Consider the following 23,300-nt stretch of genomic DNA (forward strand, 5'->3'; position numbering starts at 1 on the left):
TATGGTTTTATTTTAGAACTAGGGGTAAATAAGGAATTTCACTATTAAGTGTGTCAGATGACAGATTTCATCAACTCTGAGAAATGATAGGCGGTCAGGGCTATTTCCAACACCACGGTTTATTAGAGTTAGGGCATACCTCAGCGGGTTTAAAGTAAATTTCTCTTGGGAATATATATATATATATATATATATATATATATATATATATATATATATATATAGAAGATGGTTGATTGGGAATAATAATGTTAAACGTACATATAAAGCTACAAATATTTCTATATAAAATGATGTGACATCTCCATTCATTTTATTGATCTTTTACCGCATGGCTTTATATAGAAATATTTCTAAGATTTATTTATAGTGTTAAGAGTTATTAGAGCAAGGACATACCTCCGGCAGTTTAAATATCTTGACACTAGCTAAGTGAACTTGACTAACAAAACTTGAGAATTTTGCTTCAAAGAGTCCAAATTTTACCAAGAAAAAAGACGTGAAAACTTGGTGAAAAAGGACATGGCATTTATGAGCCACTATCTTTACAGCTTAAAATATAGAAGATTATGTAATCTATATAATTAGATAATTGTATTTAAATTAATTGTATTGATAGAGGAAGGAATTAAGATTGCATTTTATAATTAATATATTGAGTATTTATATAAGTATTTTCTGTATTGAGTGTTTTGGCCTGAAATGCCCTCCATGTTCCTAGAAATATAACTTAAACCCAAACTTCATTCAAATTCCAAATTTCTCATCTGAGATAAAAAAATTTAACATTGAACATGATTACATGATCTCACATAGGACTGCAGCTCCGATATTTTATCCGTGTTCAAAGTTCAAACCTATTGAAATCAAGCATTTCCATTGCTCAATTTAAAATGTAAATGCATCTAACATAGACAAAATAAGTGTTAAAACAAAATTGATAAAAAAAGAATAGCATATAATAAACAAAGAACAAAACAAAAGCATGATATTTTATCACAAAATAATTAGGATTCAAACTTGGAATCCTACTCTACGTACTCTATAAATTAATTACATAAAAGATTATTGTTAAATTTTCAATTTCTTAGAGATGCTGTTCCTCTTTCCCTTCCTCCTTTTCTTTGGTGCTGAAAATGTATGTGGATTCTTCCTTCTAAGCTTTTGCATGGAATAAATTAACCCCGCACTTTTTCACCTCGCAGCGTTTTTTACCTTCACATTTATAATCACAATTAAAATTCAAAACAACAGAGCCATTCCCTGGTTCATTCCACTTATGTTCATCTTCTTTTTTGTCGAAGAACACACTCATCATGTATACATGATCTAGTGATCTGTAGCGACGTCCAATTACAGGGTTTGGACTGAAAAAGTAGAAACACCGACCCGACTCATGCCTCATCTTACCATGCTCGTCTTTGATCGTGAACCGTAAAACAAAGGGAAATACTCTGTTATCAACATGATGTTGTCCAGATGTTACAACAGTGCACAGATCAATGACTAAGTATTCATAGTTCATAAGATCTGGTAGTAGCTTGAGTGTTATAGAAGATCCCATATTTTGAAAGCTATACCAATTTGGAATTTCATTTCCAGGGAAACAGACAGTCCAGAGTGGTACTGAATGCTTCCGCCTCTGCACCAAGAAAGTCACTACTTTAAAAGAGAAGTAGGGCCACAATTAAATTATATAATACCCAAAATAACACTCAAAATAAGAAAGAAAATTATTCCTCAACCTAAAACTACCTTAAAAATAAAGTTAATTTTTAAATAGCCTTTTTAACATGGAACATAGACGGTGAAAAGCACTGTCTCCTTTAAGGAGTTTTTTTCAGTAATTTTATTCATCCTCAAATTTCATATTCCAAATGATGTGTCATTATATGGGTATTGCCAAATCATTCAATACATCATTTTTTTTTTTTTTGTGTGTACGTGTCAATGCCATATATATTGACACATCACTTGGGATATGAATATTTTAGTAGTATTATTGTATTTTTCACTTTAGATTTTGTTTCTAATCCAAAAATAATAAAATATCAAATTAGAATAACTTTAAAAAATTTTAAAATATATATTATGTAAAGGAGAGAAAAAGATCTATAGACCTCAGCATATAATTCCAGAGCATTTTCCACATTGGCTTTGAGCACATTCCTATCCAGTTTGTGACAATTGGTAAGGTTGATAATTTCTGTCCTTAACAAAGGAACAAGTAATGCCTCTAATGATGTGCAATTCTCTGCATGCAACTCATAAAGACCTGGAAGCTCTGGCAATTAGGATCGAAGCCTCTGGCAATTCCTTACGTCCAAAACAACCAAATTAGAAAGCTCTTTGATGCCTGGTATTAACTCAAAATTTTTTCCGGCAAGATATAGTTCTCTTAGAACGGATAATGGGGTGCGATTGTCCAATGACTTAGTCATTTGACAACCAGATAGATCTAGAGACTCAAGAGAGTTCAAACCTGATAAAAAAACAATACAAATTAGAAAGGTCTATTCAAATGTATTCAAGACAATGGTAGTATCATTAGATTTGAGTATGGTCAACTTACAACTGGTGCTAGGAAGACTTTCAAGGCTTTTGCAACCTCGAAGATTGATTATAGCAAGCTTCTTGAGATACTTTTTAGATGAGAAAACCTTAATCAAACTTGTACAACCTTCTAGAATCAAACTCTCAACATTTGGGATCATTGAGAGGTCTGGGATTCTGGTTAGGAGCTTTGAGTTGCTGAGATTAATGTGCTTCAATTTATCACATTGCTACAAGAAAAAATAAAAATAAATTAATCATGTATTATAATTTTCAAAAAAAAAGAATATTCAAGGTATATATGTACCTGGACAAAATTCAAAATTTTAATCTTGCTACATGGCATGACAAGTGAAACAAGATTCTCTACATCAAAAGTTGATGGCAATGATGGCAACGGATATCCATACCAACAGAAGTACCTTAGTTCAGAAAGAACAAATTCAAGATCTTCAGAAGGATGCACCTTATTATCAATCTGCCCTTCTTTGCATATGTAGCCACCTTTACAGTGTGAGTTGTAAAAGTTGCATGAGCAACCAATATCGCAATAAAAATCCAAGAATCTGAGGTTATGCATGTTTGAGAAAGCGTGGGGATGTAACTTGAAAGGTTTTGCTTTTGACATTTCCAAACGAATGCATTCAATTGCTCCAGTCCCCTAGTGATCAAGAAGTGACAGTAAGTTAGCATCCCATGTGTAATAAGTCTCAATTACTTTTCTTTTCTCAACTTTCTTATGCTAATATTTAAATATAGACAACATCAATCAAATCTTATCCCTTTCCCAGTGAGGAATTGGATAAAAGGGTATATACATGCAAGAACAACACAAAATGCACATTAAAATTTTTTTTTTTAAAAAAAAGAAAGTAAAAAAAAAAAAAAAAAAAAAGTGAACAAATATGTGTATGAAAAGTTAATGAGGTGATCTCTCACCATGTCTGTCTTCAATACACGATTGATATCTTCATGATGCCATAACCTACTGCGTTTGCCAAGATCTTTTGATTCTTCAGAGACAATTTTCCTCCCAATTTCTTGCAATAAATCATGCATTATTATCTTGCAACCAGATAGAGTTATGAGAGATTTATCAATGAGAACACTTACTCCTATGTCTGCAGCAAACCCAATATCATCTAGGATTTTCTTCACAAAATTCTTATCATCCCTATTAAAGAAACATGCAATATCTAGAAATATTTTTTGTTCTTCATTTTCTAGTCCATCGTAACTTATTTTCAGCACATCTAGGATCTTCGGATTCGGAATTCTTTCAAGCTTTTTCAATGCACTTTTCCATTCTGAATCTGTCTTGCCAAATAGCATGTCACCAAAAATTTTAAGAGCTAATGGAATGCCTTTAGCAAATGTTAGTGCCCATTGAGATAGCTCCTTGTAACCTGCAGTGGGTTGATTTTGTTTGAAGGCATGTCGACAGAAAAGTTCAACAGCCTCATCAGTTGATAACTCCTTAACCTTGTATATGTTATCATGATTCACTCCACAAGTTTTAAGCACTTGTTTATCTCTTGATGTTATGATGACACAACTTCCAGAACCAAAACAATCACCAGTAAACTTTTCTATTTGCTCAAAACATGTTACATCGTCAAAAACAATAAGAATCTTCATACTGCAAAGCCTCTTTTTCGTGAAGATAGAATCTAAACTGGCATGTTTATCATCTAATATTGCAAAAAGAACTTGTTGACTCAAACGAGTTAATCCATTATTCTTTTTACATTCTTCCCTGACATTATCTTGAAAGTGGGCTTTTTTAAATTGACTTGAGATTCGGTTGAATATTGCATGAGCAAGAGTTGTCTTGCCTATTCCACCCATTCCCCAAATCCCAACACTGCTTGAAACATCTTTTAACCCAAGACGTAATAGTGATTCAACTTTCTCTATTTTTGATTTTACTCCAATGAGGTTCTTGTTGTCACTTGGGGACATTTGATTCAGTTTTTTCGAAATATAGTTGACAATTTCCTCTACTAATGTAGATTCAGGCCTAGCAAAATATAAAACAGTTTATTCATAAGTTTAATTAAATCAAAGGAGAAACAATAATGCACTTTAATTACAATATCTATGCTAAAAAAGTTTTTGTAATTAAGTGATTATTAAAATATATAACAGTTGCCTAATGTACTTAATCTTCGAGGGCGCCTTGTGAAACAACAAAGAAGAGTAAAACCCATAGTTGCTAATAAAAATCAATAATAACTATTAAGCAAAATGTGCAAATGCTTTACATCTGAGCAAATTCTCTAAGTTGTGCTCAAACCGTTCTTCATGCTTCACAAATTCTACATTTCTACTCCAAGCATCTCAGTTTGCTTCCTTGTATCTGATGGACTAATATTATTGTTTAATTCCTATATTAATTTCTAACTAATTGTTACCTGATTTTTTTTTTTTTTTCGTCACGCGCTGTATTATATTCTACTAATATTTTTTTAATTAAAATTACAATATCTTACTCCAAGGAAACCTTGCTAATTAAAAGATATATATATATTACCAGGTTCATTTGATTAATTATACATATCAAATATCTAAAATTTATGGATATCTTTGTTAGTTCAGTATCTAATAGATAAATTTATTTTCTCCAAATTAAGAAGATAAGTCTCTTCATCTATTGAACCAAACTTACGTCCCTTTTAGTTTGACAACTATAAATAAATAAACAAGTAAATTAATAAGTGCAACAACAATTAATTTCAATCAACAATTACCTACTGTTACTTGAATCAAATCCAGACAAATTAGCTGCTTCTCTCAAAGCGTTCCTCCATCTCATCACCTTCTCTAAGCTCTGTATTTTTTCATGCCTCACAAATGCTTCTTCATATGTGCGTTTTTGGTTTCTTACGTTAGACGGATCCACATGATAGAAAATTGGCACGATCAAATCTCCTGCTTTCTTGCCTTCAATGATTTTTGCAAGTTCTTCAAGGCACCATCTAGATGTGGCATACCCTTTCGAGAATATAATAACCGCAATCTTTGATTCTTCAATTGCATTCAAAAGTGCTTGTGAAATTTCATCTCCTCTTTCAAGATCATAACTATCAATAAACGTCTTGATTTTCTTTGAACACAAAGTTGCATAGAGATGGCTTGTAAAGTTTTCACGTGTATCCTCACCCCTAAAACTAAGAAAATAATTATGAAGATGATAGTACATAAATATAAAAAGTTTCATGTCAAGAAGCTTTAAACATGTTGAGAAGTTAGAAATGTTTAGGTTTTAACAAGAGAATATCCACGCTAGAAAGTAATGTACCTGCAAGTTAAAAGATGTAATAACAACTTTAAAGTATAAATGATTATCCCAAACAACTTCAGATAAATATTTTATTTCATCTTAAACCTTTAATGTAATATGAAGAAATAGATATGAAGGCGTGAGGTAATGACATGTGGCAGACACTAATTTTTATTGGTTTTAACATAATAGTATTAAATGATGCTAATACCCTTCTTTCCACCCAACAGGTGCCTCATTCACAACAACTCCCAGCATACATCTAATATACGGAGCCTATTGAATACTCTACAAAACCCAAATATGCATTATTATCTTGTCACTTTTTATCAATGAGAACACTTACTCCTATGTCTGCAACAAACCCATTATCATCTAGGATTTTCATCACAACATTCTTATCATCCCCATTAAAGAAACATGTAATATTTAGAAATATTTTTTGTTCTTCATTATCTAGTCCATGTAACTTATTTTCAGCACATCTTGGATCTTCAAATTTGGATCTCTTTCAAATTTATTCAATGCACTTTTCCATTCTGAATTTGCCTTGCCAAATAGCAAACCACCCAAAGTTTTAAGAGCTAACGGAATGCCTTTAGCAAAAGTTAATGCCCATTTAGATAGCTCCATGTAACTTGCAGTGGGTTGATTTCGTCTAAAGGCATATCAACTAAAAAGTTCAAGGGCCTTATTATTTGATAATTTCTTAACCTCAAATATGTTATTCTGATTCACTCCACAATTTTTAAGCACTTGTTTCTCTCTTATTGTTATAACGATACAACTTTCAAAACCAAAACATTCAAGATCTTTAGTAAACTTTTTTATTTACTCTAAACATGTCACATCATCAAAAACAATGAGAATCTTCTTAATACGAAGCCTACTTTTTGTGATGGTGGACTCTAAAATGCCATGTTCATCATCTAATATTGCGAAAAAAAACTTGTTGATTCAAACCAATTAATCCCAATTTTTCATATTCTTCTCTGGCGTTATTTTGGAAGTTGGCACTTTCAAATTGACTTGAGATTTTGTCAAATATTTCATGAGCAATTGTTTTGCTTATACCACTCATTCCCCAAATCCTAACACTACTTGAAACATCTTTTAACCCAAGACGTAATAGTGATTCAATTTTCTCTATTTGTGATTCTACTTCAACGACGTCCTTGTTGTCACTAGGGGACATTTGATTCAGTTTTTTCAAAATATTTTTGACAATTTCCTCTATTAATGCAGATTCAGGCCTGGCAAAATATAAAACAGTTTATTAATAAGTTTAATTAAATCAAAAGAGAAACAATGATGCTTTTTAATTACAATATATATGTTAACGAAGTTTTTTTTTTTTTTTTTTTTTTTATTTAAGTAATTATTAAAATATATAACAGTTGCCTAATGTTAGAATCTTTGGTTAATTTCAATTACCTTGCTCGGTGCAAATTCAAATCTAAATTTATATGTTTTTAAGTAAAATTAATGAAATAAAAATGAGTTAAATTATTTTTATTTGCTAATAAAATATAAATAATCTATAACTATTAATTAAAATTTGCAAGTGCTTGACAATTGATTATTTAATATGCTTTTACTCCTTTCTGACAAAATTCTCCAAGTTCCCAGTTTGGTTTATGGACTAATATTATTGTTTAATTTCTATATTAATTTCTACTATTTTTTTTGTTAATTACAATATCTTACTCCAAGGAAACCTTGCTAATTAAAAGATTGATCAAAGAAAATAATTCTGGAAACTTTGCAAAATAATTAATTAATCTTCGGTAAGCCTTGTAAAAATAAATAAATAAATTATTAGTTTTGTAATTTTTTTATTTTAAGTTCAATTCAATGACCACTCACTCTGTCCTAGTTTAACCCCACATTTAAATTAATTAAATTTATTAAAATTAAAATGAGTTATATTATCTTATTTACATAAATATAAACGGATGGGTTTCGTACGGTGCAATACCTTTTTAGGAAAAAAAAAAAAAAAAAAACATTTTCAGCCCCCTCTTCATTGTCTCATTCCCAGATATATATAAATAATCTATAATATCTTAAATTTTTTGTTCCTTAGGAATTTGTAAAATATTATATTTTAATAATTTTTTATTTCACATTCAAATATATTACTAGATTTATTTGATTAATTATACATATCAAATATCTAAAATCTATGGAAATTTTTGTCAATTCAATATATAATAGATAAATTTATCTATTGAACCAAACTTATGTTAGTTTCAGTTTGACAACTATAAATAAATAAACAGGTAAAATAATATGTGCAACAACAAAACAATTACCTAATGTTATTTGAATAAAATCCGAATAGATTAGCTGTTTCTGTCAAAGCATTCCTCCATCTCATCACCTCATCTGAGCTTTACTTTTCTTCATGCCTCACAAATGCTTCTCCAAATATCCCTTTTTGGTTTCTTACATCAGACGGATCCACATGATAGAAAACTGGTACTATGATCAAATATTTCGCTTTCTTGCCTTGAATGATTTTTGCAAGTTCTTTAAGGCACCATCTGGATGTGGCATACCTTTTGGAGAATATAATAACCACAATCTTTGATTCTTCAATTGCATTCAAAAGTGTTTGTGAAATTTCATCTCCTTTTTGGAGATCATAACTATCGATAAACGTGTTAATTTTCTTTAAACACAGAGTGGCATAGAGATTGTTTGTAAAGTTTTCTCGTGTATCCTCACCTCTAAAACTAAGAAAAACATGATATTTTCATAAACTCTTGAAGAAGAAGAAGATAAAGCCATTAATAAACTTAACACTTGATGAAAGACTCCTCAAACTCTTGAAATGTAAATAATGCAAAAGATATCAAGAACCCAACTCAAAATTCCAAATTCGCATAAGAAGTTTTATGCAAATTTTGAGTTATTTCTCTATTTTTGTCCCCCGATTTCTATTATAAAGGTTCTTTGTGTATCAAAAGGGATTTAATAATTCAATGAAACTTTAAAATATATTATAACTGAGTTTTTACTGTTATAAATGTAAAACTATAAATTTTAGTTAATAGTATTGATATGAAAAAGTTATATTTTATGAAACTTTTTTTCTTTTTTCTTAAATAATGGAGTGTTGAATGCTAGATTAAAAATAAAAATATAACCAAAATAAAACATAAAAGTAATCCGAAGATGATTAAATAGCTGAATGGCACTTAAACTTTTTGACTTTTGATTAAAAAGAAAGCATGGTGTCTCTTGCTTTATTAATTGGCACCGAAAGCTTGCCTCTTTGATGGTAGTCTCTATTTTGGTCATTTGCTTACACATTGGATTATTAAAATCAACTTGGATTGTATTCGCTTTTGGCAAAGTGATTCTCAAAACCGACAAATATGAAGAAATAGATATCGAGGCGTGACACGTGGTAGACACTAATTTTTTGATGCATTTCATGAAACTATGGGGGCACTTTGATGAAAATCTGCTTCGTTTCTTGCAATCAGATTTAACGAAACTATAGGGGGACAAAGTGATTCTCTCATAGTATATACGTATAGACTTGACAAATTAATATCAGGACCACTTGGTTAGGGAGATATTCATTAAGAGGTGGAAAGAACAGCGTGAAATTGTTAAGAAGAATTGTGACTTTCTTTTTCTATTTTGTACTCCAATTTCTGTAACTAAAATGCTCATTACCAACATCTTGTAAACATAGATTTGTGTTTGATGACTGAAGAATTCCTTGCACCATCCAAAGTTTAATCAATGAATCTTTGTCAATCTCATAATCTTTGGGAAACAATGCACAATAAGCGAAACATTGTTTCAAGTGTGAGGGGAAATGGTCATAACTCAATTTAAGAATTGGTAGGATATCACTTTCTTCTTCATCTATTTTTTGAAAATTCAGCTTCCATAAAGCAAGACCTATATGCTTCATAATTTATTGTAGTATAGGAAATGTCCTGTTGATGCCAAAATCCACACCAAACATGAGATTACAATCTTGCCCTTTGGTCTACGATAATCTTCTCGTTCTGCCCTTGGATGGATGTCTCTGAGGTCATCGTCAACTACAATGTTACCCCTACAAAGATTAGCAAAGTTCCTGCAAGATTGTAGGGTTAGAACAAAAATCAGAGGCTAATTTAGGTTGCGGTCATGTTTCACTTGGAATGCTCAATAAGAGGGTTTTCCATATGAATTATTATATATCATTCTATGCCATTAGCCTCCTTTATATAGAGAAGTTGAGAGAGTTTTAGGAGAATACTTCCCTTAGGGTCTGCTTGGGAGTTTTTTTTTCACTGGTTTTGGGGGGTTTTTAATTAGACTGGTTTTGAGGTGTTTAAAAACCTCCACTTGCCAGATTTTTAATAGGCACCCCCCAAAACCAGTGTAGTGTATTTTTGAGGGGTTTATAAAACACCCCAAATCGGGGTGTTTTCACTGGTTTAAAACTTTTATCCCCAAAAAAACCCCTTTCCACTCCCTTTTACAAATCTGTCGCTGCTGTAGATTCTCTCTAGCACACAAATCTCTCAAATCTGTCATTGCTGCACACGAATGGTTTTAATTTGCTGCACACAAAGCCCTTTGCCACACACAACTCATTTGGGTTTGTATTAGATTCTCCTCACTTTCAGCAAATTAGGCGTCAACCAAGAGAATAATTACACGAGATAAGGTGATTTCCCATCTGGGTTCTTGCTTCTTTTATGGATTTGTCAATGTATTTGCATGATTGATCAATCGTTACTTTTGCTTTTGTTGAATGTGATTGTCATGATTGGATTTTGATGCCTGTTTATGAGTTGATTCATTATTTCACTAGCTTTTCTTTGATAATAAGAGGAGATGGTCATGGGTAGTGATGTTGATTGGTGGACGTTTGGTATTTTCTTGTATGAATTACTGCTTGGTAGGAAGAAATCCCAAAACCTGTTGATCTGTCATTCTTAAATCAAACAACCCAAAAGCGTGTAATAGATATTCTCAGACTCAGATGTTAGGCCTATACTGTTGTTAGTCTTACATGTATGAAGGGCTGTGTCCTGACCCACATTGATTAAGATTATGAGCTTGATATTACTTCATATACTTTCTAGGCAGTGCAGTTTTGATTAACGTTTGTGAGATGATAATTTGATGAGGGGTTAGCAGAGTAGGTGGGTGACATGAGATGGCTTCAATGGAAGATGTATGGAAATAGTCAATGGAAGAGAGACAGGTGTTGGATCAAAAAGGGCTATGTGGGGTAGAGTTTAACCAAGACTGGACATTTGTGGAGCTATCAATTGAGTTTAACCAAGACTAAGACATTTGTGGAGATATCAATTATTGTTTCTGCAGTGATTATGTAGTATCTTATAGTTTGCACTTTGCTGTACAAATAAAAGGATTGCAACACATTGGCAATATATCAGTACCTGGGATCTGAATATAGGCGTTATTAATTTACCATTTAAATTGACATGGCCATGTATTTCAACAGAAAGATTAATTATTGTACACTGTACATCGAAAAGAAAACAGACTTGTTTATTTCAATTACAGAGTAAATAGTGGCCAAATGTAGTTGAATCTTAATGCAGATATTAAGCAAAAGAAGTCATATGATTAATTTTATAGTGTAGATGGATCACAGTGCTGCCAAGGTTAGTTAATTCACCAAATTTGTTTTTCTTGGTGGGAACAATTATTATTTAGTAGATTAATTAATTAATCAACACTACTAAACCAAGTTTAAAAAAAAAAAAAAAACTGTGTGAGTGACCAGCTGCCTCTGCCTCTGCCCATACTAATTTTAGGTTCAGATTTGGGGTCCCCTTCGTGTCTGCCTTATTTCATTCATCCATCTTCTTAATTGATCAATTGAACAATTCAATGCAATTCTCATTTCCACTTGTGCCCATACTTTGGTTAGGTATGGTACCCAGTAGTGTTCAGACTTTTATTCAAGTTAGGTTTAGGGAATATTTGTTTTGATTGACAGTTTTGGATGGTGAATTTGGCTTTGTCATTGTAGCTTTTCATGCAATATGAGTACAGCGCAAGGGCGTCCAGGTTTGGGTGGGCTTTGGACTTTTTGTTGATTGCTTGAACACATTTTCGGTTCCTGGCCATCAAGCTTGATTGAAATTCGATACCGGGGCCTGCCATGGAACTTCTTCACAAAAGAATGAATTTATAATTCTTTCGAAAATTATATCATAGCTAAATATATTACTTATGGCTCACATGTTTTACTTTTGATGTAGGAATTGAATTAATTATAAAGTTAATAAAAGCTGTTGTGTGAAAATTGAATTAAGCAAATGTTTTAAAGTTGAGCCAAAATGTAGGCATTATTTGTATTTATCAAAGTTAATTTAGCAAAAGAGAGTGTTTTAACTTTATGGGCATATATGTAAATTTATCATTTTAAAAAACTGTCAGAACCGTTGGAAAATAAACTCCCAAGCACAGGTTGGGTGTTTTAAAAACCGCTACTAAAAACCCCTCAAAACCGCTACGGTGATTTACCCTCAAAACCGCTACGATGGTTTACTCTCATAACCGCTACCCTGAAACTCCAAAGCAGACCCTTAATGAAATAGGAGATCGGGTAGAAGAAGGAATGTGAGGGTTTTACCAGAATATGGGATCTTATTTCTCTTTGGGATTGGATCTAGACCTGGAAAACGAGTGGGCCGGGTGGGTACAGGTAAAACGGGTCGAGGTTCTAAATGGGTAATTAATATAAAACCTATATCTAGCCCTTGTGGGTGCGGGTGGACCCACAGGTCACCTATTTTGTAATATATTCTTCAATACAAAATCAAGTAAAACTCAAATCAAAGCCATATAATATATATGCCAAATCAACTTAAAAAACCATTAAAAAAATCAAAGTTAAATAAAAAACCAAATGGAAATTGTTAAAACAAATATACATTATATTTTATTACTAAATGATCACACAAATATAGAGTGATAGATACCACAAATCAAAATTATTTCACTATACAATTCAAAATACAATATCACCATCCAAACAAACTAAACCCAATATCACCAACTAAATAAATTAAACCCACACATGGCCAGAATCTATTTCCTCTAATTTGTATACCAAAAGACCCATTTCTTCAAATCCATGCCCAGATCATCCGTCACTCAAGACCACACCATTTTCTCTTCATTTGTTGTGCTACATTTTACAACCCAAATATTTCATCAAATTGATGCCTACAAAATCTTTTCAATTCATTCCTCCTCAATATTTTAATAGGCAGATCTAAGAGCTGAGAAAAAACTGAAATTGCAATTTAATAGTGGCTACCGCAATTGAAACTCACAGAAAAATAAACCCTGATTCCTTAATTTTTTTTAATAGAATTAGTCACTTGAGATGAGAAACTTATTTTAGTAGAATCAATCAATTAGAAACCATAATTACTTAATTTTTAATTTTTTTTCTAATTACTTAATTTTTTAATTTTTTTTGTGGGTACTTGCGGGTATACCGAATCTACGAGCAACATATATATATATATTAACTCGTACCTGCTTAAAATACACGGATACAGTATCCGTTTTGCTAGGTCTAATTGTATCCGTGTAATATTTACTTTCTAATTTAACTTCTTCAATTCCCTAGATTCATTCTTTTATATTGATTCTACTTCCTATTTGGGTGAATATCTCTTGAATTGTTTACTTAGGGTGCAATTATATTCATGAAAGATATTCACATTTTTGCCCTTTGAGTAATGCGGGCACTACACGTCGTATAGTTCTTATGGCAAGTCAAAATTCATAATATCTAGTTATTATTGTTTATTTTATCTCTTGTTTTATCAAAAAGGGTGATATTATCAAGTTTTATTGATAAAATATCAATTATCAAACATTCCCTAAGCTCATCAATTAAAAGCTTAAGGGATTTTTCAATTTTTACTAACTTAAACATCGTGTCAAAATTGAGAAGGCAAGAGAGGCAATTGAAGGGAGCTAGAGTATGCCCAAGAATTGAGAGAGCAAGAGAGGCAATTGAAGAGAGCCGAAGTATGCCCAAAAGTTGAGAAGAAAGAATTGTATTCTATTGAATTGTATGGAATTATGTTTTAAATGTATTCATACCACCCATTTATACAAATGTGTAGTGACTATGTAAGGAAAAATAATCTCACAATAATGTTTGTCATCTCTCTAAGTAAGGTAATATAAGATCAACATTTCATATTTGCATGTCAACACTCCCCCTCAAGCTTGTGGATTGTATATGTCATAAACTTCAAACTTGCATAGTAGATACGAATGTTATCTGCTAGAAGAGTTAACAAGAAAATTCTCGTTGCGAGTTAATTCAGAGCAAATTGGTGGCTAGGCTTTGTTATCTAGCACCATAGCTCTTTCGATCTTTGATCACAATTGATCATAGAAACATCACCATTCAACTTACTCTTGTATGCATACCTATGATAACCATGCTCCATTTGTTTCACATCAGTCTCCACAATCTCTCTCAAAGAGCTTTCTTCGATAACAAAATTCTCTTCATCAAATCTCTTCAAAGAAGCAATCATTTCACTGAACTCTTCCATACTAAGACATGGAGCATTTGGCCCACAAAATGGAGGAAAGTCTCTAATCACTGAAACTCTTCTCCTAGGTGATACCTGGAACAAAAATTTGTTGGTCACGTGGCAACAATGCATTCACACCGCTTTCCAAGGACATTTCTTTCTTCACAACTCCAACAATAGTATCTTTATTGGGTGTTTGCAAGACAAACCATCCACAACTTGGAGGAAAATCCCAAACAACAGAAACTCTTTGTCACTTATACTTGGGTAAAATTTCATGGACAATTTTTTCTTGATTTTCGATTGCTAGCTTGAATAGACAGTAGTGAGCTTTAGCTAGCGAAGAGTAGCAGTTGGACGCGCAGGTCGCACACTGGTGTAATTGCACTCTAGTGTAGATCTCATGCAGATTAAGCAATAATTTATAGTTTATACTAAAAAAACGCATTGCTAGTGAAATCGCATTGCAACTGGGCACGTAGATTGTGCACTAGACCAAATCAGCGTAGCTGGAAGCAACAACAGATGAAGACGCAAGCAGCGGTAGGCTTCACAATGAGATGCACGTGATGACAGGTCTCGAGCCATGACAGCGTGCGGGATTTTGCTAGCAAACTGCAGCTTGAGTACAGGTTGTGCAATTGGAAGGGAGGTTGTGTTAGTGTAGGTGTCCTATAGCCAATCCTATTTGTATATTTGACTCTTTGTAATATCATGTTAATTATCAATAAAGGCACATATTACTATATCATGTTATTCCTATTATTTTATGTATTGATATATGTCGTTAGAATGGTAGAACCGTGATGAGGGAATCAAGTGTTTCAATACTTAATTGTGAGGACACTATGATCACATGTGGTGGTCATTCTAGAAATGTTTGTAGCCTCGATATTATTCTAACCAAGGGCACAAATAATACAATAAGACTATCATAGCGTTGAAAGACCCTACCAAAAGGTAGTGACAGATCTCATATGTCAAAGTTGTTTGGTGAAAACTTGGTGCCTCGCGGGTGCTTGTTGTATGCAAGTTCACTAGACTGACCCTCCAGAGAATTCCATATGGATGGTAACCCCAATGTCTATGGAACATATCCTCTAACGGATGGTGGTGCATGTAATCCATAGACTTGAGGTCACTAAAGCGTCTTATGTAAATATTGGTTTATTCTGACGCTAGCCTAACACAGTCCTTTCCAGGATTATCAATAAGGTGGTGGTTGGCCACATTGAGAAGTACACTATATCTATGGTGGACTAACAAAGGATTCATCACTCCTAGGTACAAAAGTAGTTATCTCACTGAGCTATTTTGTAAATTGCAACGACCATAAATTTGTGGCCATAGTGGAATTGAGTTGTTGCTCAAATGCAATTTGTGTTCAGTCGTTGGTCTAATAACCGAATGCCAACGTGTCAAGGAAAATGTTTGAAGTTGACACTATTTATGTACTTCAACCTTGATGAGATAACAGATGGTGAAGGGATTAGATTGCACGGTAAACATATCATTGACATGTAGCTATTTCACTGAATCTCTATCTGTTGGGTAACCATGATGCCTTGCTAGAGGCCAACTTGGTTTGTGTATGGAGAGCTAATTATTTGATGCTTAATTACAATTACATTCACTGCCAACATGATAGGGAGCCTACAGGTCACACGCTAAAAATGCAATTTAAGGTAAATAATATTTTGGGGGCATTTTCGTCTTTTAGATGGATGGGTATTTTTGTAATTTTGCTGAACAATTAAATTTGCTGAGGTTGTAGCCTATGTCCAATTTTGGTATTGGAATTAATTTAGCAAAATTATAATTTTATTTATTGGAATTGATATTGATATTAATATTAATTATAATAATAAAATTGAAATATTTTTCTATTCTACCTCAGAATAGGGTTATTCTTATTATAGGGTGGATTAGGGTTTTAATTATGCTATAAAAACATAATTAAAATGAGGGTTAAATAGATTAATATAACCTAGCGATTTCTTGAAAAGAGAACTAAAAATTCTCTAAAAAATTTCAGCCCCAATTTTATTCCTTGAAGCAAATAATTGATTCTAGTAAATTAGATTATTTATGATTGTGTTCTAGCCTTTTGTATCATGTGTGCGATTCTATGCTTGAATCGAATTGCGAAATCAATTCAGAGTCAATTGAAGGAGCCATCAAACACAGGTATAAATTTAATCCTTTAATTTTCATTATAATTTAAACATATGTATCAATCCATGATTTTGAGTTTAAGGTTTTCATCGAAATTTTTTTGTTTTTTCCGCTGCTTGATTCAACGAATCCTTACAAGATGATGCTAAGGCGGAGAGAGAGAGAGAGAGAAAGGATTTTGCAATTTTGTTTGACCTTATTTGGTTATCTAACCCGAAACCCTTTGTGTCTTGCAAGCTGAAGTAAAACTTAAGGCTAGAGTGGGTTGATCAATGGTAGCTTGATTACAAAAAGAGCTCTGATACTATGTCAGAATTGAAAAGGCAAGAGAGGTAATTGAAGCGAGTCAGAGTATGTCCAAGAATTGAGATAGCAAGAGAGGCAATTGAAGAGAACCGAAGTATTTGCAAGAATTGAGAGAGCAAAAGAGGCAATTGAAGAGAGCTGAAGTATGCCCAAGAGTTGAGAAGAAAGAATTGTATTGAACTGTATTGAATTGTGTTTTACATGTAGTCATACCACCTATTTATACAAATGTGTAGTGACTATGTAAGGAAAAATAATCTCACGAAAATGTTTGTAAACTTTCTAAGTAAGGACATAGAATATCAACATTCCATATAATATCAACATTCCATATTTGCATGTCAACACATCAAAATCCCTCTCTTTATAAAGGAATTCATGTTTGACTTAGAAAGAGGAAAAGAAGAAGAGAGCCCATAAAGTTGAATTTATAGAAATCAAATTGGCCTCGTTTGGATTGAGGAATTCTAAATGAATGATTTTATTAAATCTATAGATTTGGTAAAATCCTTCGTTTTGATTTTTAAAAAAAAAATTGAAATCCATGGATTTTGGAAAATCCACCACCCTCTAGAATCCTTCATTTTTTGAGGGTTTTAAAATTCCACCTAGTAGGTGGGATTTTGTCAAATCCATCAGTTTTAATAAAATGAAAGATTTTGTTAATATTTTAATTTTTCAATACTATCCTTATTAATAATTTAATATCTTTGTAATTACCATTTACCCTAATTAAAAGAAATATATTTGTCGTTCTCTCGTTTTGAGCTCTTTACCTTTACATCATCAACATCTTCCGAGCATACTAGAGAAATAATCTACATGTGAGTTTCCTTTCCTTTAATTAATTATTTTTAAATTCTTATTTGTGAAAAGCTTTTTTATTATTTCAATTTCTCATAGTGATTCTTTTTGTTATCTGGTTAAGAACTTTTTGGTGGTAGCTTTTTGTTTTTTATGAAATATTAAATCAACAACGTCATCACAAATAGCCCTCAAGCTTGTCAGATATATAGGTCCTTTTGCAAAGCAATGGGTCCGACAATATATAGATTGGAGACCAACTCTAGTTCTATCTTACAATTTTGTCTATTTTCAATTGGAATTCTTTTTGTTTTTGTTACCAAACCACCAAAAAATCATTATTATAATGACTTCTCTATCAAATATAATTTAACTTGTATTTAATTAGATGATAGTTGAATTTTTGTTGGTTTTGGATATTGAGGATAAAGTTGGATATTATTTATCAAATCTATAGATTGTATTCATCTAATCAAACATGACTGCATGGAAATATGAATCAACAATTCATGGATTTTATATTTAAACCAAACAATGGAATTTATCAAAATCCATGGATTGTACAAAATCCATGGCTATTAAAATCCCTCAATCCAAACGAGGCCATTGAGTTTTCATAACCAAGACCTCATATACATAATCTTTTCCAATTCAATTCATCTAAGCCACAATTTTTGAATGGTTTAGAACAAAAACCTGGTTGCATGCAGAGAAATAAATAACAATAAAAATAATTATTGTATTTCCTATCAATACAAAAAAGCATCACAATAAAAATAAAATAATATAAAGTAGTGTTACCTATATAGACTATCTATACAAACTCTTGTATACATATAAACTAATGTGGCACTATTTTTTTTATGGAAAATGCTACACCCACAATCTCTTCTCATAAACTTCCTCTTACAACCACGACGTGGCAACTCGCAATTGGTCAGTTCGTAATAGGCCTCTTCTCACAACCCCGATGTGGTTGCAATTGGTCAGTCGCAATTTATCAGGTGGGACCCTAATTCGTTTACAAGTCCTAAAACACTTGTAAACTTGAGTGGAAAAGAAATTACAAGTCATATCACACTTGTAAATTCAGTTGAATCAAAAGAAGTCATTCCAAGTCCTAAAACACTTGGTACATGACATGTAAATTTTAAGGATGGTAACTTGGCCCAAGCCCAAAGAAAGGAACCAGCCCAAGTTGTGCAAGAAGACAATTCAGATCCGAACCAAGTTCAAGAAGAGGAATTAGCCCAACTTATGCAAAGAAAAGGAGACATCTCAGCCCAAGCCCATTCAAGCACTAATTCATCAAGTGAAGTCCAAGTCTAACAAAGAAAAGGCCCAAGTATTCAAGAAATCCAAAACAGCCCATTATCCAAGCCCAAAGAGCATTCCCATGCTATTTCATTTTGGGCCCATTTCAATGAATTCCAAAGCCCAAACTCATGTACTCTTATTAGTAGGATTTAATTACTTTTGTTATGTTTTAGTTAGTCATCCTAGGTGGCATGTTTACCTTTGTTATGCTTTAGTTAATCATCCTATGTAGCATGTTTACTTTACTTAACCTAGTTAATTTCTTTGTAATGTCACTATATAAACAAACTCTCTCGCATTTTGTAAGGTTGAGCAATGAAATGAAAATTAAACACTTGAGAGGAATTATTTTCCTTTTGTTTTGAAATCTTTATCCAAGTCTTGATAAGGGATTTGGTGGTGATTCAACTTCAAGTTGGTGGAGAAATCTTTTACGCTTGAAGGCCTTTCTTGTCTCTATCCTTTCCATTCAAGTAAGTTGTTTTGTCTTCTTTTCTACCTTGGCCGAAATCCTTGTGTTTGTTTTTAGCCTTGTCCAAATCTAGTTGGTGTGTCTTGTGTTGTGTATTTGTATGGTTTGGAGTTGAAATCCCTTTGTTTGGTGAAATCGTGCATGAAAGTTGTGAAGGGTCTTGTTTGGCCGAATCTATGCATGCAAGTTCTTGGTTGTTTGTTGAGTTTTCATGGAGGTTTTGGATCATTCCTCCCCGGCTTGAAGAGGACTTTCCCTCAAATCCAGATTGTCCTCCAAATATGGGCTAAGGTCACCCACATTAAAGGTTGCCAATACTCCACCATATTCACTAGTTAATTCTACCTTATAAGCATTGTCAAACAGACCATATGCCCGAGGAGCCAACTTACTCTTCCTTTTGCCTGGAAACTTCTTCTTTCTCAAATGGATTCACACTAAGTCACCCTGCTGAAAGAGTTTAGGCTTTTAGTGCTTGTTTGCCTTGCTTTTAATCTTCTCATTGGCTCTCACAATCTAAAGTCTCACGACTTCCTGGAGTTTCTTCATTTGCTTTACTTTCTCATTGGCATCTACACTTGGCTTGAAATCAAGAGTCAATAAAGTAAGATCAAGTGGAGTGAGGGGTTTACACCGTATAATACCTCATATGGTGTGTGACCAGTGGTGGAACTTGGACTCTTATTGTATGTGAATTCGGCATGTGCTCATTGCAAGTCTCAATCCTTCAAATGTTTACTCGCCAAACTCCCTAAGATGTTGCCCAACACTTTGTTGATTGCCTCAGTTTGGCCGTTGGTTTGGGGATGTACTAAATGGCAACTTAGTTCCCAACTTACTCCATAAACTCCTCTAAAAATGACTTAGGAACTTTGTATCCCAATCTGACACAATTAATTTTGGAATACCATGTAGTCTCACAATCTCTTTTAAAAACAAATCGACAATACGAGCTACATCATGTGTGGTATGGCATGGTATGAAATGAGCCATTTTGGAAAAACAATCAATCACTACCATAATGGAATTTTACCTCATTGTGTTCTTGGCAAAGCAACCACAAAATCCATGCTAATATCTTCCCAAGGGTGTTCGACTATAGGCAAGGGCATGTATGGACCGGCCTTGAATTGGCTTTTTGATCTTTGACACAAACCACATCATTTAATGAGGGCTTGAATGTCACTCAACATCTTAGGCCAATAGAAGTATTCCTTGATTATTTCTAGGGTCTTAATAACCCCAAAATGTCCTGCCAAACCGCCACCATGTGTTTCCCTCATGATCAACTCCCTTTCGACAGATACAACGTATTGCCCTTAAACAAATAACAATCATGTATAACATACTCCTCAAAACCAGATTTCCCACATTCAACCATACACACTTTCATCTTGTCATCAGCATCATAACATAATCTCATTAATTTAAATCCAAGTACCCATGAATCAAGTAAGGATAACAAAGCATACCTCCTTGAAAGTGCATCGACTACCACATTGTTTACTCCTTGCTTGCAGTTCAAAACAAAGGAGAAGGATTAGAGGAATTCGACCCATTCGGCATGTTTAGGATTGAGCTTATGTTGGCATTGATAAACTTCAATGCTTGATGATCAGAATGGAGTACAAACTGTCTTGGTCGTAGATAATGGCTCCAATGATCTAAGGCTCTCACTATGGCATAAAACTCCTTGTCACAAGTACTATACTTCCTTGTTGACTCATTAAGCTTTTCACAAAAGTATGCAATAGGCCATTTTGATTGAGTAAGGACTGCTCCAATACCAGCACCACTCGCATCACACTCAACTTCAAGCACTTGATTCAAATCCGGCAATGCAAGTATAGGGGCTTGACACAGCTTTCCCTTAATCAATTCAAATGTTTCGCTTGTTGCCTTAGTCCACTTAAACGTTCCATTATTCATACACTCGGTTACAGGAGCCATAATTGTGTTGAAATTAAGCACAAACCATTGGTAGAAAGAAGTTATCCATTGAAACTTCAAACTTCTGTTATGGAACCAAGTTATGGCCAACTCCTAATAGCCTTAACTTTAGATTGATCCATTTGTATTCCTTCACCCGAAACTACATATCCCAAAACACTACTTTCTTCATAAATAATTCACATTTTTCAACCTTGGCATAAAGCTTTTGTCTCCTCAACATTTCAAGAACTTGCCTAAGATGATTAATGTGGCTCTCCTCACAACTACTATAAACAAGCATATCATCAAATACACAACCACAAATCTGCCTATGAAAGGTTTCAATACCTCATTCATCAATCTTATAAAGGTGTTTGGTGCATTTCATAGGCCAAAAGGCATCACCATCCACTCATACAAGCCTCCCTTGGTTTTGAAAATCATCTTCCATCCATCTCCTTCTTTTATTCTAATCTAGTGGTATCTGCTTCTTAAATCAATCTTGGAGAAAATGGTTGTACCATGGAGCTCATCTAACATATCATCCAACCGCAGTATAGAGTACCTATTCTTAATGATATCTATACACATGCGGAAAGTACCATCCTTCTTAGGTACAAGTAGGGTTGGAATCGACCAAGTACTTATACTTTTTTCCATAAAACACATATAAATAAGCTCATCAATTTGCCTTTGTAGCTCTTTTGATTGTTGGAGATTGCACCTGTAGGCTGGTCTATTAGGAAGGGGGCATTGGGCACTAAATCAATCTGATCTTCTATGCCCCGAAGTGGTGATAAACCCTTAGGTAACTCATTGGAAAACACATCAGCATACTCATTCAAGAGGGGTTGGATTTTTAGGTGAAAGTTGAACTCCTTAAGCTCTTTATTCTTCTCAACCATTAGGAGCACAATGATGGTTTTGTGCTTTGGAAGGCTTTTTCTAGTTGGGTACTACTTAGAAGAAGGTTTTTATGTGATGGTTCTTTGGATGGTGTTTGAGTTGGGGATAATGGTGCTAGGGTGATGGTTTTCTTGTTAAACCTAAATGAATAAGTATTCTTCTGACCATCATGAGTCACCTCTCGATCAAACTGTCATGGTTTACCAAGTAGGAAATTATGTGCATCCATGGGGATAACATCACACATCACCTCATCTGAATACCTCTTACCAATGGAGAATGGTATAACCACTTATTTAGTAACCTGAACCGTAACACCATTACTTAGCCATTGCAACTTGTAAGGACGTGTATAACTAAATGTAAGGAGTCCTAACTTGTCAACAAGTGTGGTAGAGGCAATATTAGTAGAACTTCCATTGTCCACAATAACCGAACATACTTTCCTTTTTACGATGCACCAAGTGTGAAACAATTTTTCCCTTTGATTTTCTTGGGAATTTACTTGAGTATGCAATAATCATTTAAGCATCAACAAATCTCCCTGATCGGCCTCCTCAATGACTTCATCTTCACTCTCATTTTCTTCATTGAATTCTTCTTGAAAGGCTTCATCAATCATTCCATCTTCTTAAAAGTCATAACTCTTTGATTCGGGTAATTTGCTTAAAAGTGCCCATAGCCTTGACACTTGAAACACTTTTTATTCTTAAGGTCAACCCGTAGAGCTTCATTCTTGGCAAAATTTTGTTTCTCCTTTGGTGTTTCATTCATCTTTCCTTTACCATAACATGTGGGTGCAACATAAGGCTTGGTATACGAAGGTGATCCCTTTTGATATGAATTCTCCTTAAAGAACTTCTTAAAAGCTGCCAATTTCATATTTTTCAATTGCTTTTCCACTTTCATAACCAGCTTACAAACATCTTCAAAGGAATTGTAGGTTTGCAGTTCAATTTTGTGTACTATTTCCCTAGTCAAACCGCCA

At 33.4% G+C, this 23,300-nt stretch overlaps 1 protein-coding gene across 1 annotated transcript; it reads right to left on the minus strand.

The window, feature by feature from the left end:
- Positions 1-1,156: 1,156 nt before the first annotated feature.
- Positions 1,157-21,424, minus strand: LOC116120022 (disease resistance protein RRS1-like). The gene is made up of 8 exons (XM_031405953.1): positions 21,152-21,424; positions 14,291-14,493; positions 5,304-5,723; positions 3,493-4,573; positions 2,861-3,214; positions 2,573-2,783; positions 2,322-2,482; positions 1,157-1,642 (listed from the first exon to the last, which is right to left on the minus strand). The coding sequence occupies exons 1-8, from the start codon at positions 21,422-21,424 to the stop codon at positions 1,157-1,159; spliced, it is 3,189 nt and encodes a 1,062-aa protein (XP_031261813.1).
- Positions 21,425-23,300: the final 1,876 nt, after the last annotated feature.

Source organism: Pistacia vera, unplaced genomic scaffold (genome assembly GCF_008641045.1).
Source record: "Pistacia vera cultivar Batoury unplaced genomic scaffold, PisVer_v2 Contig918, whole genome shotgun sequence".
Taxonomy (NCBI): domain Eukaryota; kingdom Viridiplantae; phylum Streptophyta; class Magnoliopsida; order Sapindales; family Anacardiaceae; genus Pistacia; species Pistacia vera.

What these genes read in the sequence shown, in the direction of transcription:
- LOC116120022 (XM_031405953.1), bottom strand. Translation starts at nt 21,424, where the DNA reads ATGGCTCCTGTAACCGAGTGTATGAATAATGGAACGTTTAAGTGGACT. An exon ending in GTGTATTGAAGACAGACATG is followed by an intron (nt 3,215 to 3,492) that starts GTGAGAGATCAC and finishes CTTGATCACTAG; the next exon opens with GGGACTGGAGCAATTGAATG. An exon ending in AAGTCTTCCTAGCACCAGTT is followed by an intron (nt 2,483 to 2,572) that starts GTAAGTTGACCA and finishes TTTTTTTATCAG; the next exon opens with GTTTGAACTCTCTTGAGTCT.